General features: G+C 38.7%; 2 protein-coding genes across 2 annotated transcripts; both read right to left on the minus strand.

Annotated features, from left to right (window-relative positions):
- Positions 1-2,024: 2,024 nt before the first annotated feature.
- Positions 2,025-8,064, minus strand: LOC115918388 (probable ATP-dependent RNA helicase DHX58). Its single transcript, XM_030976140.1, has 6 exons — positions 7,872-8,064; positions 7,195-7,377; positions 6,386-6,551; positions 5,916-6,039; positions 4,266-4,497; positions 2,025-3,526 (listed from the first exon to the last, which is right to left on the minus strand). Exons 1-6 carry the CDS (start codon positions 7,999-8,001, stop codon positions 3,336-3,338), a joined length of 1,026 nt encoding a protein of 341 aa, XP_030832000.1. The 5' UTR covers positions 8,002-8,064; the 3' UTR covers positions 2,025-3,335.
- Positions 8,065-11,576: 3,512 nt separating this feature from the next.
- On the minus strand, positions 11,577-15,478 carry LOC115920394 (mucin-1-like). Its single transcript, XM_030976132.1, has 2 exons — positions 15,081-15,478; positions 11,577-13,048 (listed from the first exon to the last, which is right to left on the minus strand). The coding sequence occupies exons 1-2, from the start codon at positions 15,358-15,360 to the stop codon at positions 11,661-11,663; spliced, it is 1,668 nt and encodes a 555-aa protein (XP_030831992.1). The 5' UTR covers positions 15,361-15,478; the 3' UTR covers positions 11,577-11,660.
- Positions 15,479-16,834: the final 1,356 nt, after the last annotated feature.

Here is a 16,834-nt window from a genome sequence, read left to right on the forward strand (position 1 = left end):
TTTTTTTAATGATCACAAACATTTTCTTTGCTTTGCACCCAGCATAATCACATCCTCCTCATAAAATATATGTTTGATATTGAGATACAGCTGTAATTTCCCATAACCAATCTGGTCTCAGATCAGACCAACAGAAATAAGAGGAGGCAGGGCAAGAATGCTTGCCCTTTTTACTGGGAATATACATCAGTTATTCCGTTTTCTGCAAGACCTATATTCTTTATTCCAACACTATAATTCACATACTACTTTTTATTGCAAATATATTTACCTGTTATTAATTTGAGTCATGATGGAAAACATACATGCAATATTAGTCTACTCATACTTAAATTTACATTTCAGTTTTAAAAATGATGTCTTCATCAATGGCAACAATTTCCACAATGCAAATCAATGGATTTTTTAATATTCAATTCCTGTTATCTAGTACAAATTAATTTCATTTAATCCAATCAAAAGATATTTCTCCTATTTTCTCTATATCAAATATTTCATATTATCAGAGCCCACTTCAAAATGCGCAATTCAGGAACATTTCATAAAGATAAATTGATGATAAAAAATTGATTAGATATATATATGTCTAGAGAGAGAGAGAGAGAGAGAGAGATTAAAGACTACCGGTTAACACATTGCTTCTGCATACCATTTGGTCTTGAAGTGTACCAATCACCTTACACAAAAATTAAAAAACAATTGGTCAACATTTACATGCAGCCAGAAAGGGTAAAGTCAACCTCAATAAAACTTCACTCAGCTTTGTATGGGCTAACGGATAAGGAGTATGAAGAAAATGATGAAAAACATAAACCACACACATGGAACCCAAGTCAGATATGGGTTCCGTGTGGGCGCCATAATTATTATGCGAGTGCGTACGGGTACATCAAGTGATCTACTCACAAATTCCATTTAATAATGTTAATAGAGAGTGTACTTAAACCTGCAGAATCTCTTTACAGAAGTCATCTTGAAAGTCATATTTTGAAAACAGCATTACAACTTGGAACTGCTATTTCATACAGAGCAGAATACAATTTGGTGATCGATACACTTTAAGCCAACATCGTTCATTCTATACAGTCCAACATTTGGATCAAAGTGGGTAGGCCTAATATAGGTAATGCTACCCTAAACCTAACCCTAAACCCTACCCTAATCCTGACCCCTAAACCTGACAAAATGTACCGTAGGGTCAATGGCATTTCATGGATGTTTGCATTAAATATGTACTGGTAATACAAATAGGCATTCTGGATTAGCATTTGACTGTTTCAAGCTCATATACAGTATAGTGAACATCTATTCTAATATAGTCCGTTTGGAGCCAGATGGGTGCTGACTCTGCATGACAGTCCTTCTGGCCCCAAACAGATGAAAACTGGCTGTACACAGGTGATCACCGTGATAAGGACAAATAGCATGGTAGAAATAATTTATGTGGAATCTATTCATGATGACTTTCAATGAATTCATAATCTCGATAACAAATATATAATATGTACATCTTCTTTTTCTCCTTCTCCTTCTTCTTTTTTTCTTATTTGTTTTTATTACCAGGCAAATTAGATTTAGCTAAAACAACTGGATATAAGTATCTATTCAAGATATATATTACTTTTTCTCTGGTATTTAAATTCATATAAATATTTGGTGTTTGCTTTGAGCTAACACAGAAATTGCAGAATATACTTTTACACATAAAAGAAAAACAAAAGAGAAAGAAATAACGATAACAATATATTTTTAAAGCACAGTATCCCAAAACCAGCAGGTACACAATTGCAATCTTAGAGCTAACCTTGAGATCATATCATGGAATTGTATTTGGAGAAAAACTAGCTACAGGTCATGCTAAATTGATTAACATGCAAAAAATGAGTTGTATTATATGGATTAGTAAAATATCAGAATTTTAAGAAGAGAAAAAATTACTGAAAATGACATTCACTGAAAAGCACAAGAACCGATGCCAGTGACGTACACTGATATTTCTTTCATAATCTTCTAATCAAAAATGAGTTGTATTATATGGATTAGTAAAATATCAGAATTTTAAGAAGAGAAAAAATTACTGAAAATGACATTCACTGAAAAGCACAAGAACCGATGCCAGTGACGTACACTGATATTTCTTTCATAATCTTTAAGACATAATATACTTGAACATGTACCTCAAGGGAACACCTTATCTGCTCGTTGCCATTCTATGAAGTCGATGCTTGATTCTATAAACAACACTATCGACTCTATAAACAAGGTTTCTTTGTTAAAAATTTGTATACAACTTCTCCTCTCATAAAGATTAGGGCTGTATGACTGGCCAATTCATTATTTCTTCTCTGCAGCAAAAGGAACATCGCACTTCTCCCACTCCACAAGGACAAATGAATATGTCTATTTTGGTCTAATCATCTGTAGAGGGACCCCAGTGTAGCTTGCAAAGTTCAAAGGTCAAAGCAGCAACATCTGATTTTGCAGAACGATTCTGATATAATCATATTATTAACATTCCATTCCTGTATTAAAGGCATGTATTACATCATGGAATAATATCTGTATGCCCTTACAAAGCAGTATGTGGTATATAAACTTTGGGGTATATATATATACCGCATATCAAAATTCTAGGCCTTTGCTTAACTTGCCTTTGATTGGTCAAAACTGCAGGCAAGAAATTCGCTATTAACTGCGGGGCAGTATAGCAAAAAAATATTGACTGGGCATAGTTCTACTTGCACGTACAATACAATGACGCAATGATTGCGAGTGAAGTTAACACTGAATATGGGCAGTGAGACGCGCAATGATCTTAGAAGGATAACTTTCCCTTGACTCTACAAATACATTCATTTTGTCAGGCATGTTTTGTTAAAATATCTCTTTTTCAGAATAGACACTGGGATGCATTATTATCAAACAAAATATTGACTGCTTATTTTTCGGTTCATGGTTAAAATTATAGCTCCTCTTTGATCTCAAGACTGTACTATGCCCCTCAACATCATCTCAGGTCTCAGTACAGTTTTGAGATCACCTTGGGAAATAATTCTAACCATGCCCCTGAAAGCAGTCAATATTTGTATATTATTACCCCGGCTCTAGCTACGATAACCGTAGCTCTCAGTGCATTTATGGAATACATCCTACCAGGTACACAATGAGTTTACCTCGGAAAAGTGTCGCAATCGTAGACGTCAATTAAAATCTGTCTGCGGGAGGGAATCAAACCCTATACCTTGTGATCTAAAGTCCGATGACTTATTAACTCGACATCAACAACATTTTCCTGGGCTTAGCAAGAGTGTCCAATTTAAGGATCAACCCCTAGCTTACTGCTCCTCGGAAGCGATAGGAAAATCCACCTTCTTCCACTTGGCAAAGACTCGCTTGCTGTCTGGGTCATCATTGTACATGAACAAGAAGCTCTTTGGGCTCAGGTTATATCCAGGTTTCCATAAATGCAGACGCATGAACTCCAAGGCTTGTCCAAGCTGGTTACCACATTTGCATTTTATAATGCCTGTATCGGTAAAGAATGGTAGAAATGGGAGGATAATAGTTATATATAGTTTATATAGTTCACCTGTATCAAAGATATGCAATGGGGCACTTGCTTTCTTCACGTCTCTGCTTTGTAACTCCTTTGCCACACATGCAATGTCAGACAAAACAATAGGCACCAATTGACAGAATGATTGCTTTGTGCAACACGATGGCTTTGCAAAATTACTCATTTATAGTCTTGATTGGCTACCTGACAACCCTTTTGAAGCTAGTATAAATTAATTTTGAACTGGAAACAGTCGAATATATTTAAGCCTCTGATATATCTATCTCATAATAAATACAATGTGGCCCAAGTTGACCTCATGACCTTTGACCTAGTTACTCCAAAATCTACTAGGATTGCTTTCCCATGGTGATACATACTTTCATCAAGTTTGCAGTTAATATTTAAAGTGGTTCTTGAAATATTGCGATAAAGAGAAAACAGGACATATGGACAGCCCCAAAACATAATGCCTCTGGCACCACCTTTAGTGGGCGAAGGCATAACAATTAATAACCACGTTATAAAAAGTCACTTTTTTAACTTTACCGTAATCAGATCATATTTACCCTTACAATTTTTTTCTTCATTTATAAGAATAATACATGTATTTCAAATACATTCCTTAAATAGAACCTGATGTATACAAAGCAAAGTATTTTTGTTGGTGATTGGTCACCTCAAAGAATATCACCTAGTTTAGACTTACCGACAGTTCTAGACTCTCTAAAAGTTATACAACCGGTGCGAACATTGCGTGTCCTTTCAGCGATAGTGGGGTCATTACAGGTGTAGTTGGATAGTCTCCTCTCCAGGTCAGATGATTTGCAGATGAATTTCTCACATTTATTGCACAGAAGCTTGACATCTACTTGCTGGCTCTCCTTTTGCTGGATTCTCTTCATTTCTTCTTTCTCCTCTATTTCCCTAATGATGGTCAGCTATTAAAGAGGGAAGTGAAAGAACCGTCTTTTATTAAGGTCTTGATAATTTTTTATAAGTTTGACATTTATTTGTTTTCACATTTACATGAAAAGTGATTAAGACTTATACAAGTTGAAGAGTTGGTTACAAAACAACACTGGTAGATAACTGAAATCAAGGACAGCACACTGTAAAATCTGTAAATACAGTAAAGTTCTGAGGGAAGAATGATACAACAGGCAACAGGAAAGGACAATACATAGTGTGAGGAGCCTAAATTAAAAAAGGACAGTTTATATAATTATGATTAGGCTCCATACACCTTTCAGTTTTATGACAATGCAGTAAATGTGTATAGATGGTTCTGCAGTAAATATGCCAATTGCTGAGCTCCACCACCCCCCCCCCCCCTCCCTCCCCCTCTCTCTCTCTCTCTCTTTCTGTCTGTCTCTCGCTTTATAACTCTCTCTCTCTCTCTCTCTCTCTCTCTAACAACAGCATTGTTCGTACCCTTACCTTGTGTAAATGTTAAGAATGTGAAATATTGATTTGTCCCGATTTATGTTTCATGAGGATGTGACAGTGACACATTAGAGATTACATCTAAAAGTATGTCAACAAAGGCCCTAATTCAACCAGTCCACCCTTCAATTGTGAGAAACGAAACATACAAAAAAACATCAAATTCACAAGGAGTCAGTGGCGTATGCAGGATTTTTTCAATGGGGGGGGGGGGGGGGGGGGGGGGGGGTTTAACATTTTGAAATCGGGCCAAAATTTTGCAACGACTCAGTCAGCCGCTGAATAAGCGGGGGGGGGGGGGGGGGGGGGGGGGGGGGGGGGGGGTAAGAGGACTTTTTTTTTGGTCTCGACATTTGAAAAATTGACATTCCCCCCCCCTGCGTACGCACCTGTAAGGGGTACGAATGATTTAGATGGTAACTGTATGTATTTCCATCTCTATCTCTGTCTCCCTCTCTGTCGTTCTTAAATGGGAGGGGGGGGGGGAACAATCACCAATCAAAATAATTGGTGGACATGTTGTAAATATAAAATCATCCTCTCAAACTACTCAAACTCGGGTTCCTTGCATATCCTTTTCTAAGCAAGTGAATTCAGGTCCATATAGCCTACGGTATAGTCACTTTTATCATTATTCAAATTTGAAATATCTCTTTTACAGAAGTTTAATGTGACGGCTTGAAGCTAACATTTTGAAAATAGTATAGCAGTATAGAGCCTGTTACATACAAAGCAAGATACTGTTTTGATGATACTTTAAAATCATTAAAAACTTTGAATATAAATCTGCTGATTTTTAAGGGACACACAATAAATTCCAAAGTCCTTCTGAAGTGCATGGTGATTTGAGCTGTAAAAGAACAGAATATTATTAGCATTTAATATTCATGGCAGACTCTTGATTTACACATACCTGCCTCTGACGTACTTCTTGATGCCATTCTTGTGGTTGTAATTCATTTGCATCACGAATCGCTCTATCCATCTGCTCAACCCTCTCTCTGTTCTTATGTTCTCTTCCTTCGTTAATTGATCCACTGTACACAAAAAAGAATAGTAGATCGGGCAAAATTAAGCTTAAAAAATCCAGGACAACTTCATCCTGGAAAATCATCATTAACTCTTTTCCCACTTTCCAGCATCCACCAAGAGACCCATGCTATGGTGACTCAACTTTCCTATGCAAGATAATGATTTGGGATACAGATATTTTCAGGGACAACAGGGACACCGGGCATTTTGGCAAGTAATTAAAGGCTTGTTCAGGTGCCCTAAACCCCCAACAAAAATCATGCATTAAAAAAGAACAGCCTGAATAACTTTGAATTGAATTGCATTGACCATATACATGCAGAGCTGTCAACCTTGCAAACTAGATCTTACCTCTCAACGATGAGGAAGCATTTGGACCGTTCTTTTCTTGCTCGTCCCTTTGATTGCACCGTTCCAATCTCATTGCTGACAAAGTTGTACCTGATGATTACATTGCAAGCAGGAATATCCAAACCTTCCTGGACGATATCAGTGGCCACAAGGAGATTAGCTCGGTCTTTATAATGAAACAAACAAAATAGAAACACCTTGTTGTACTATTATCAACAAGTACATGTAATTGAATATGGTGGTGGTTATTCTACCTGACAGCTAAGAAAGCATAAATGCTTGTAAGTAAGCAACCAGACGGCCAACGGCCTTAGGTCCTCTCCGAGGGACCTGGTAATGAGGATTAATGCCTTGCCAAAGGGCACTAGCGCATCGACTTGGTTTCGAACCCGAGTCAACGGATCACGAGACCACTCCTCTACCGACTGAGCTATCGCGCCTCCTCAATTATTAGTCAAAGTATTATGTGCATGTATATTCCTACCAACCCCTTGAATACTACTTGATTGCTATATAATTTGTTCTTTAAAAACACTACACCGTGAGTTATCTTGGGCTTTGAATTCGGCAGGTTAAACATGATGACTTACTTTCTATGGAACGGTCAATTCATCATGAACTCCCAGTGCAAAGTACTTGAGTCTTATTCTGCTCTGGATTCTGTAAACTACCTTACAATATCTGTATTATCTGTGGGGTAGCAATCTTCAAGAGCAGATGCTACTTGCACTGTATTACAAACAAGCACGGTAGCACCCTTAAAGACAGTATCCTCAAACATTCTAAAAGAAAACTCTGAGGCATATTACCGCTTTTGAAGTCATTCAACGCAGCTTCTTGTCTTGCCAGTGTTAGTCCTTGATCAATATCTCCGCTCTGTCCAACTATTCGGACTGGCTTAATTGGAGGTTTGAGTTTCTTCAGTTCATCACACTCGTTGATGAATTTCAGCAAGGCATGTGTTGCAAAACGGGTCCTTGCTAGCACAATCCCTACAAAGAAATTTTTGTTTTAAATGTTAATATACACTGTACATTCAAGTACAGAGCCATGATGTCTGTCACTACTCCAATTTTGTGAAAAACAAATCTTATAAGCCTTGGAATAGAACTATCTAGATAGACGGCGCTATAGAAATGCCTATTATTATTATTATCATTATTATTATATAAACCAAACGTATTGGGCAAGATGGGACAAGTTCATATTTAATTGACATCAATTTAAGGAAATCCACATTTTGAATTTCAATCTATAATACAGGAGTTGTCTTGTGCAAAGCTGAAAAGAAAGTTATTTCGCTATTTAATACATACAGCTATTTAATAAAACGTGTTATTCATGAAGATATAAAAGGTATTGTTTGACACTACCTTTTCCCCCACTTTAACATTCCATCACACATAAGATTATTTTATTGTGTGGCAGTGGTTGGCATCGTATTTGGCTTTATAATTAAAGATCTGATAAAATCCACGATACTCACCTTTTGATTTCGGTTCCTTGCTATACACCCTCTTGATCATCTCATGTAGACAGAGTAACTTGGGATTGGACAGCGGATTCTCCTTACTCGCTAGTTCCGTCAGCTCCTGCAAGTTCTTCTCATAGATCATCCTACAGTCCCGCCATCCCTTAATTCATCCTGTCTCCCCTTTGTCTGTCGCTTGAAGATCTCCATAGACTCTAGTGCGTCCGTGGCGCGTAAATCCTCGTACAGTAGTAGGGCTAGGTTTAGACGGAACAGATAATTGGCACAGATTTCAAGGTTGGGGAAGCGAAGCTCTGCATCAGCACGAATCTTGGCAATCCAGTTCTCGTACACTTGAGTTCCATATGTTGGGGAGGAGAAAGTGATGCCTTCATGGTCGTCCTGGTGCTTGGCTAGGACTTTCTGCTCAATCTCTTCCATGATGGTTTCCAGGATCTCAATAAAGCGGGAACTTTCTGGGGTTAACTCTCTCCTAGGGAGTGCAAGTATTTGATCCTGTTCTGGTGGCTTGTTGTATTTCTTCATTTCTTGCACATTTTCTGGCTTGTTGACAATCATGACTCCATAGCTATCCAAGTTTGCACATAGTGTAACAATGTGACCATGTGCATCGTCAGAGGTGCCTGTACCAACCGATGCAGTAAGCCCTACATGTAGGAAAGAAAAGTATTCAAACAGAATAAAAGAACATTAAAGGGATCAGGTAACTTTGTCTTAGATCCTTCAAAAAAATCCTTGTTTTAGCTCATGTTGCAATGAAAATTATAAACCTTTAGGTCAGTTAGGAACCTCATGACTCTTACAAGCCGATCGCCTGTCTGATTATCAAGATATTTATGATTGAAAAAACAAAATCAAATTTTGCGTTTGCCAAACGGTTTTCATAACACTACAGTCTATTGGGGAAAATGAGAATGGAAAAACTGGTCACTCAACGGTTTTTACTTTTTTGAGGCACTTCTTGATCACTTTGAAGCGCAATTTTTGTAGGGCTTTAATGTAACACCATATCACAGACACTGATATCACGTAGGGCCGAGCATCTCAGATTTAACATTCTGAAATGTCCCTTTAAGTGTTGGGCCATGTCTTATAAAGAGTTATGATTGATTTGAAGCAATCATAACTTGAACAAGTCAACGCAAAGCGTAGCATCCCCTCGCAGGGTTACCTCCATTGGTCTATTATATATTACTAGGCAAGGAAGTTAACCACATTTTCACATATGTAATTAGGTGTTTTTGCATATTTAATGAGCTATGACCTTTCACCTTTGACCTACATACTCAGCAATTGAACTAAGGCTGTGTTTTGATACCATGTACCTTCATATCGAATTTCATTAAAATTTGTCAAATATTACTCAAGTTATGGAATGGAAACCAGATTCGCATATTTAATGAGCTATGACCTTTGACCTACATACTCGGAAATTGAACTTACTGTAGGCTGTGTTTTGATACCATGAACCTTCATATCAAATTTCATTAAAATCTGTCAAACATTACTAATGTTATCGATCGGAAACCAGATGTGTATTTTATCGCATATTTAATGAGCTATGACCTTTGACCTTTGACCTACGTACTCCACAATCAAACTTAGCCTGTATTTTGATATCATGTACTTTCATATCAAATTTCATTAAAATCCATCAATCATTACTGAAGTTATCAATTGGAAACCAAATTTGTTACGGACGCACGGACGGACGCATGGACTGGCGGACGGCAGCGATTCTATATCCCCTCCGACTTCGTCCGCGAGGAGATAATTAAACGCATCTACTATCTCTTAAAGGCATTAATTGTTCAAAAATGCCAAATCTGAGATGCATGATCAGCATCTGTGATATGGTGTAATGTTGAAGGCCTAAAAAAGTTGCGCCTCAAAATGATCATGAAGTGCCTCAAACAAGTAAAAAATCTTTGAGTGACCGATTTTTAATTTTCCCCGGCCAATAGACTGAAGTGTTATAAAAACCGTTGGGAAAAGGGTTGATGAAATTTTGAATGCCAATCATAAATATCTTGATAATCAGACGGGCGATCAGCTTGTAAACATCAAAGGATTCCTGACTGACCTAAAGGTTTGTAATTATGATTGCAGTATGAGCTAAATCCAGGATTTTGTTTAAAATCTGAGACAAATATACCCAATCCCTTTAATACACAGTTGCGATTAATTTTGAGTTGCAATCAATTTGAATCAATTCATTCCCAACTCTTTAAAGGGGAAGTCCACCCTGAAATTAAGTTAGTTTTAATAGGAGTAGAAAAATGAGAGAAACAAGTCAGTGAAAGTTTGAGCAAATTCCGATTAAAAAAAGGAAGTTAGGATTTTTTAAGTTGTGATCAATCAAACACAAATTGGCAACTCTATGACGTTAAATGCGAGCTCAACTTCCATTTGCTTAGTACTAAAATAATCTAAAATTTTCATTTTCCCTCAAGAAAAATTTCAACCATACATGCACCCTAAATATAATAATTGCAAATATGTTTCTATACTCCCCCTGCAAGGAACAAATATATATTCCGTCATCAATAACGAAGAAAACATGATTTTATGGAATATTATGCACAAAGCAAATGAAGGAGAGCTCGTATAATAAGTCACAGAGTTGCCCATTTGTATTTGATTGATCACAACTTCAAAAATTCATAACTTTCTTATTTTCATTCAAAATTTGCTCAAACTTTCACTCACCTGATTTTCTTATTATTCTGCCTCTATCGAAACAAACTTATTTTGGGGGTAGACTTTCCTTTAAAATACAGTCCCCTTGTAAAGATAGAAAATAAATTGCTCAACTTTCATGTTAATATACTTTTTATTCACATGTGAAAGAAATTAGGTAGCAACATCCCAGCAACATAACTGCTCCTGAAACTGTAATTATTTATGACTCAAAATAACTTAAAGATTTCCATGTCTCATTCTGTAATTGTCTGGTGCCTTTCTTTGTTTGTAATTTTCAGCAATACATACCGGTAGCCCATTTGTCTAATTATGATGATTCGAAAATCTCATAATACACGATTAGAATAATAATGTTAACTTTTAATTGCCGATGGCGCCACAGCGTTTAAAAAAAAAATATATCCTCAAAATTGCCATTCGCTTATAAATACACAAACAAAAATGTAGGTGTTTTTTTTGCAACGTTTTGCTGCTGCATATTTGAACAGGCAGCCAAAGCAGGCAAAAATTTAAGAATGTATTTAAATTTGGACAACTTACCAACCACCTGGGGTATTCCTCCTTGGGGACGTCCTACAGGCTGTCCTATAGGCCACTGCTCTTCAGGTACTCCTTGCTGAACTAGAACAGCTTTCTTCTCCCTCAGGTAATGTCGCATGATTTCATTGTAAGGGTGGTTCAGGGTCGTGTGGTGACATTCATCAAATACCAGCATAGACACTTCAGGTAGCTTGAATTCATTCTGGGTCAGGGCATTCACTAACACCTGGGAAGTTATCATCAAGACTCTTACATTGCCTTTCTCAAAGGCATCACGGAACATCTGCCCTTCCGCAAGAGATGTAACCTGCCCTGGAACGAATAAATCTTGGAAGCCATCTCGCTGCTGCTTCTTCAAGTGCCTTGTAGGAACAATGAAGATGGCTTTGAAGTCATCTTCTTTGCCAGCTTCCTTCATTTTCATCATATTTGTGTGGCAAATGTGAGCTGCGGTGATGGTCTTTCCTGACCCTGTTGGAGCACAGATTACATAGTTGACACCTTGGAGTCCTGGGTCAGCTAATTCCACCTGGTAGCCTCTCAATTTTTTGTAACCTTCTTGTCTTTTCGAGGTTTGCGGAAGTCAAGAATGGAAGAAGCGTGTGCCCCTGCTGCAGTTTCACCAACTTGCTCTTGATCTGATGCAGAGTCTCTGACAACATCTGCTGGGAGAACCTCTGCTCCAGAAGGGGCATTTGCACTGTCTCTTACAGTGTCGCCTTCACCAATGACAGGCTGCTGTTGGTTGGGATTACTTGTAACCCTTGACGCAATCTCCTCTGCCTCACTGAGACTGAGATCGACAAGTCGTTGGATGTTCCTTAGATGATCAGGTGTTGAGGATGGTTGGATCGCATGTTCTAGGGTGTGATTGATGTTACCAGCGGCCCCCAGGGATGAAGCGTGTGCTTGAACTTGTATCTGTGAAGCTGCTTGTTCATCACTAGTGCGCAAAGATCTTGCTGAACTCATCATCGATCCTGAACTGGAATGTGGAAGCTGCTCAGCATTAGCATTACCTGAATGGCCAATTCCAGTTGGTTCATTGCTTATAAGTGGTGATGCTGTACTGATGAGAGAGTTTGAGTTAGCAGGAGACAGATGAGCAGGGGTCACTGAAACAGGCTCACCTTGCCCTGGTACCATATTACTTTGCATTGTTCGGAGTGGCTCTGAGCTCTTCAAGCCATGATTAACAACCGCAGGATTACCCACAGGTTCCTTGCTTTTTAGAGATCTCTGTAAACTAACTGAACTGACATCTTGACCAGTGTTGGCATGGACCACTCCAGCAGATGACTGGTCACTGGGTAAACCTTGCATTTGGACGACATTGCTTGGCATTGGTGGTAATGGCTCTGTGCTCTTTAATCCATGACTAAAAGTAGTACCAGCGCCAGGATTTGGGCTTAATGCTGAGCTCTGTTGTAAGTATCCACTGGTAGGGGAAGCTGCTGGTGTTGAACCTGGAGACTGTGAGCTTGGGACTTTGCGTGGTGCTTCATAAGCTGTTGCTCCCGGTGAAGTGGTAGGGGAGGCTGCTGGTATTGAACCCGGAGACTGTGAGCTTGGGACTTTGCGTGGTGCTTCATAAGCTGTTGCTCCCGGTGAAGTGGTAGGGGAGGCTGCTGGTATTGAACCCGGAGACTGTGATCCTGGGACTTTGCGTGGTGCTTCATAAGCTGTTGCTCCAGGTGAAGTACCACCATGATGATATCTTGGGCTGTTGTGTGGTGGAGAGACTGGATAATACGCAGAAGGCTGACCTTTGGGCGTGCTCGGGGATGGAACAGGACCTTGGCTAATATTACTACCTACACCAGGTGATCCAGGAGACGGCGGGTTTGGAGCAGGAGTTCCTGAGCCAGAAGGGCTAGATCCTTGTCCTTCGCTACTTAACTGAGACCGCTTGTACTCTATAAGCTGTTCTATAATTCAGATTAAAGTGAAAGAAAAGAAGGAAAAAATTAATAAAACCAGTGGCAATGAAATACATGCAGCATAATTGTAAAACAATGACATTTTTAAAATAGGAAGAACAGGAAAGTGTCTGCACTGTCTCTCTTTATTTCCATTGCATACAAAAAATAGATGGAACTTCGACTGCGTGCTCCGCTATAGAGCAATTTTACAAACCAAGACGGAAGCAACTTGTAAAATTCAAGTTTGGCTCTGTGCTCTTTAATACATGACTAGAAGTAGTACCAGCTCTACAGGCCTTAAATTTTAATGTTTTTAGGGCAAGGCCACTTTTCTGTAGGGCACATTCCTACATGTATATGTTGCTCTATATTACAGAACAAATATTAAGAATTGGAAAGGGCACAAAAAATCTCCAAGGCCAGTGAGAGGGGCATTGAGGCCAATCAAAGGGGCATCCATGGCCATGGCCTTGGTGGCTTTGCATTAATTCAAGCCCTGCCTCTAGGATTTGGGCGTAATGCTGAGCTCTGTTGTAAGTTTCCACTCTAACATTCTGGATAACATTCTATACTCCAAATGAGAAATGGGATAGAAAAACGTGTCATGATTGAAGATGTGTTAGGTATATAGAGAGAGATCGAAAGTACATGTAGATATAGATTCGGGATTGAGTTTTGAGCTTGACATGCAAGAGGAATATAGGATCTCGTTCTAGTCAATTGTACAGTAGACTGAAATCATTTCTCATTAAGTAATAATAAAATTATTGGAATATTGGAATACAAGCCTACGGTATTTCTTATCAATTAGTTCTTTCCTGCCAATTTTGATTTTTAGTGAATTTTTAAAAGTATGCACGTCTTTATTTCAACTACATTCTGTTGGCTGATTGTACGCACATTGAAGGCTCGATTACAGGATCGCGGCGCGGCTCGTCGGACATGATGCATAACTCGTATTAAAAGTACTGTGTCAGTGTGTGCGACTGATTCAAGACTATAGCGACTGTACTTTCGGGCGGAATTTAAATGTCATTTTGGACTTTGTCCCGGCAATGACATGCCAATTCCCTCGGGCCTGTCTAACTCTGAACATATATTATTGACCATGAAATTTAAGTGCTAGGCTCTTACGGATAGATAAGGGTAAATCTACAGTGTAGATCACTTTTGGAGCTAAATCAGTGTAAATATCTCCTATTCTATGACACTTCTGGAGTCGACAGATGGGTGAGTTGTCTTAGGGCGCGTTCATGCTTGATTTTGAAGGCAGAATGAGCGATTTGTAACGCTCATCGTAAACGCTCATCGTAATCGCAGTTCCACGGTGCACTGTTCATGCTCACTTCTCCAGGCAATTCTCCTTGGGTGGCCTTCAGCTGGATTCGCAAACCTGTGTGCGCATGCTACGTAGACCCACTAGAGGTCAGTGCGTTGACCCCATTTAAACGCGTTTACAAATTGTAAACGCATCTTTTTGTGAGTTTACGATCGGCGATCGTGATCGCCGTTTTTTGGTGATTCTACAAAAGTGAGCATGAACGCAATCGTGTTTTAAACTACCTGTAAACGCGTAACAGATGCCTGATTCTGGCCGTCAAAATCAAGCATGAACGCGCCCGTAGTTAACACTATGAATATGATGGACAAAGACAGCGGACAAAATATACAGTTCCTCAGGTAGACAAAGGAACATCCCTTCACTGCTATTATGTAAAAATGTGTAGAACAGGTGAATATGCATGTGACACCTGTTCTACACATTTTTACACAATTGTGAAGGGATGTTCCTTTGTCTACCCAAGGAACTGTTTTTTTTTTGTCCGCTTTCTTTGTCAGTCATATTCATAGTGTAAGATAATTGCTTTCTTTTAAAACTAGTTCTGACATTTAGAAATGGGTAATTAAGATTTTAGCTTTTGGTATTGGTCTCCCTTCTCCAATATTTGTTCAACCCGCCCCCCCCCCCCCCCCTAATATCGCAGACTCGGAAGAACTCAAATGCATACGACAGGCTAATCTTCATTCTCATACTTACCATACTTCTCCTTGGCTGCCTTGCATATATCCTGACGTCCAATGTCAAGCAGGTCATCAAACAGTTCACTCGGATCGTCTTCGCCGTAATTAAATTCGTTGGGTCTGTTTAACATGTAAACCCAGAAATTGCGGAAATTGTTCTCACAATCTTCTGTATCCTTCTGGGGTAATTCTTTTAAAAACACCCAATTATGTCTTTCTTCTTGAGTCAAATTATTCTGAATATACAACAAGATACCCCTGTAGCTAGGCTTTTTAATTTTCACCTTAGCAGCCATCGCGACAGAAAAATTATACGAAATTTAACGTAAGTAAACGTCTTTCAGGTCCCTTCATTCTGTCGTGTACGTAGGCGAGTCCTACAGTGATGAAAACTTAGCGTTCAGATCAGTGGTACGTGGTGGAATGGTTGGCGTGGCTATCTGAGTTTGCTGATGCGCGATTGCATTTAAAGAGGGGGTCAAATTATTATTCGTAAATTTTGTGTATGGATTTATTTCTTATCATTATGCAATAAATGTAATTATTTCTAAATTTTATTTTGAATATGATTAGATTTAAATAATAACAGTCAAAAAGTACGTAAAAGAGCATTAATTTATTAAAACTCATATATATTAGAACCCCCGCTTTACAAGTAGTATGATCCAAACGCGAAAAGTCAGTTTTGCAGTGGGGAATCCCCATCATTGGAATCCCCCATATTTTTTTTGTCAACGATGAATACATCAGGATGACGGCACTAAACCTGATGAAATGTTTGCGAATAAAAATTTTGACTTTCATAAATTGTGTGAGAAAGGGAAACACAGCACAGATGGAATAATGGAATATATATGGAAACTGACAAACATCAACCAGTGGCGTACCTGGGGTACTCCGTCAGGGGGGGGCAAGCAACCGAAACAAACAAAAAAGGCGATGCTAATTTTCACTTCTGGCGAGCGAGCGAGCAAAAAAAAATCTTTAAGTAACGTTTGGTATATAAACTGGTATTGTCGCAAGTTGGGGGTGGGAACATTCACTTGTTAGCGACGTTAATTTCATTTTTTTTGCAAACGAGTGTAGCGAGCAAGAAAAAAATCACTTCTTTTTTATAATTGCCACTTAAACTTGGTTCAATATTTATTGTTCCATGCAGGGCGCGGGAACAATATTGTGTTTAGGGTGATATTATACCCATTTTAGCTAGCGAGCGAATACATCTTTCTCTCAATGAATTGCTATATAAAATTTGTTTCATTGTTGCAGGTAGGGGGCGGGCACAATCGTGTTTAAGGCAATGCAATCCCATTTTGGCGGGCAGGCAACCCCCTACATTTCTCTTTTTAATGATATTGTAGCAGGTTAGTGGTGGGCACATAATTCCACGAGCTAGCGAGCGTAGCGAGCGAAAAAAAAAATTACTTCTCTTTTATAGGGAAAATATGTTACATAAAACTTGGGTTCATTGTTCCATGTCAGGGACGTGATAAGTGAAAGCGGTGTTATTTCTATTTTGGCGAGCGAGCGTAGCGAGCGAGCAAAAAAAAACCACTTCTCTTTTATAGGGAAAATATGGTATATAAACTTGGGTTCATTGTTCCATGTCAGGGACGTGATTATTAAAAGCGGTGTTATTTCTATTTTGGCGAGCGAGCCAAAAAAAAAAACACTTCTCTTTTATAGGGAAAATATGGTATATAAACTTGGGTTCATTGTTCCATGTCAGCTAGGGACGTGATTATTAAAAGCGGTGTTATTTCTATTTTG

The sequence above is a fragment of the Strongylocentrotus purpuratus genome, unplaced genomic scaffold (genome assembly GCF_000002235.5).
Source record: "Strongylocentrotus purpuratus isolate Spur 01 unplaced genomic scaffold, Spur_5.0 spur5_contig_869, whole genome shotgun sequence".
In the NCBI taxonomy this organism is placed as follows: domain Eukaryota; kingdom Metazoa; phylum Echinodermata; class Echinoidea; order Camarodonta; family Strongylocentrotidae; genus Strongylocentrotus; species Strongylocentrotus purpuratus.

What these genes read in the sequence shown, in the direction of transcription:
- LOC115918388 (XM_030976140.1), bottom strand. Translation starts at nt 8,001, where the DNA reads ATGATCTATGAGAAGAACTTGCAGGAGCTGACGGAACTAGCGAGTAAG. An exon ending in AAGAAGTACGTCAGAGGCAG is followed by an intron (nt 4,498 to 5,915) that starts GTATGTGTAAAT and finishes CCTCTTTAATAG; the next exon opens with CTGACCATCATTAGGGAAAT. An exon ending in TAGAGAGTCTAGAACTGTCG is followed by an intron (nt 3,527 to 4,265) that starts GTAAGTCTAAAC and finishes TTACCGATACAG; the next exon opens with GCATTATAAAATGCAAATGT.
- LOC115920394 (XM_030976132.1), bottom strand. Translation starts at nt 15,360, where the DNA reads ATGGCTGCTAAGGTGAAAATTAAAAAGCCTAGCTACAGGGGTATCTTG. An exon ending in GGCAGCCAAGGAGAAGTATG is followed by an intron (nt 13,049 to 15,080) that starts GTAAGTATGAGA and finishes TCTGAATTATAG; the next exon opens with AACAGCTTATAGAGTACAAG.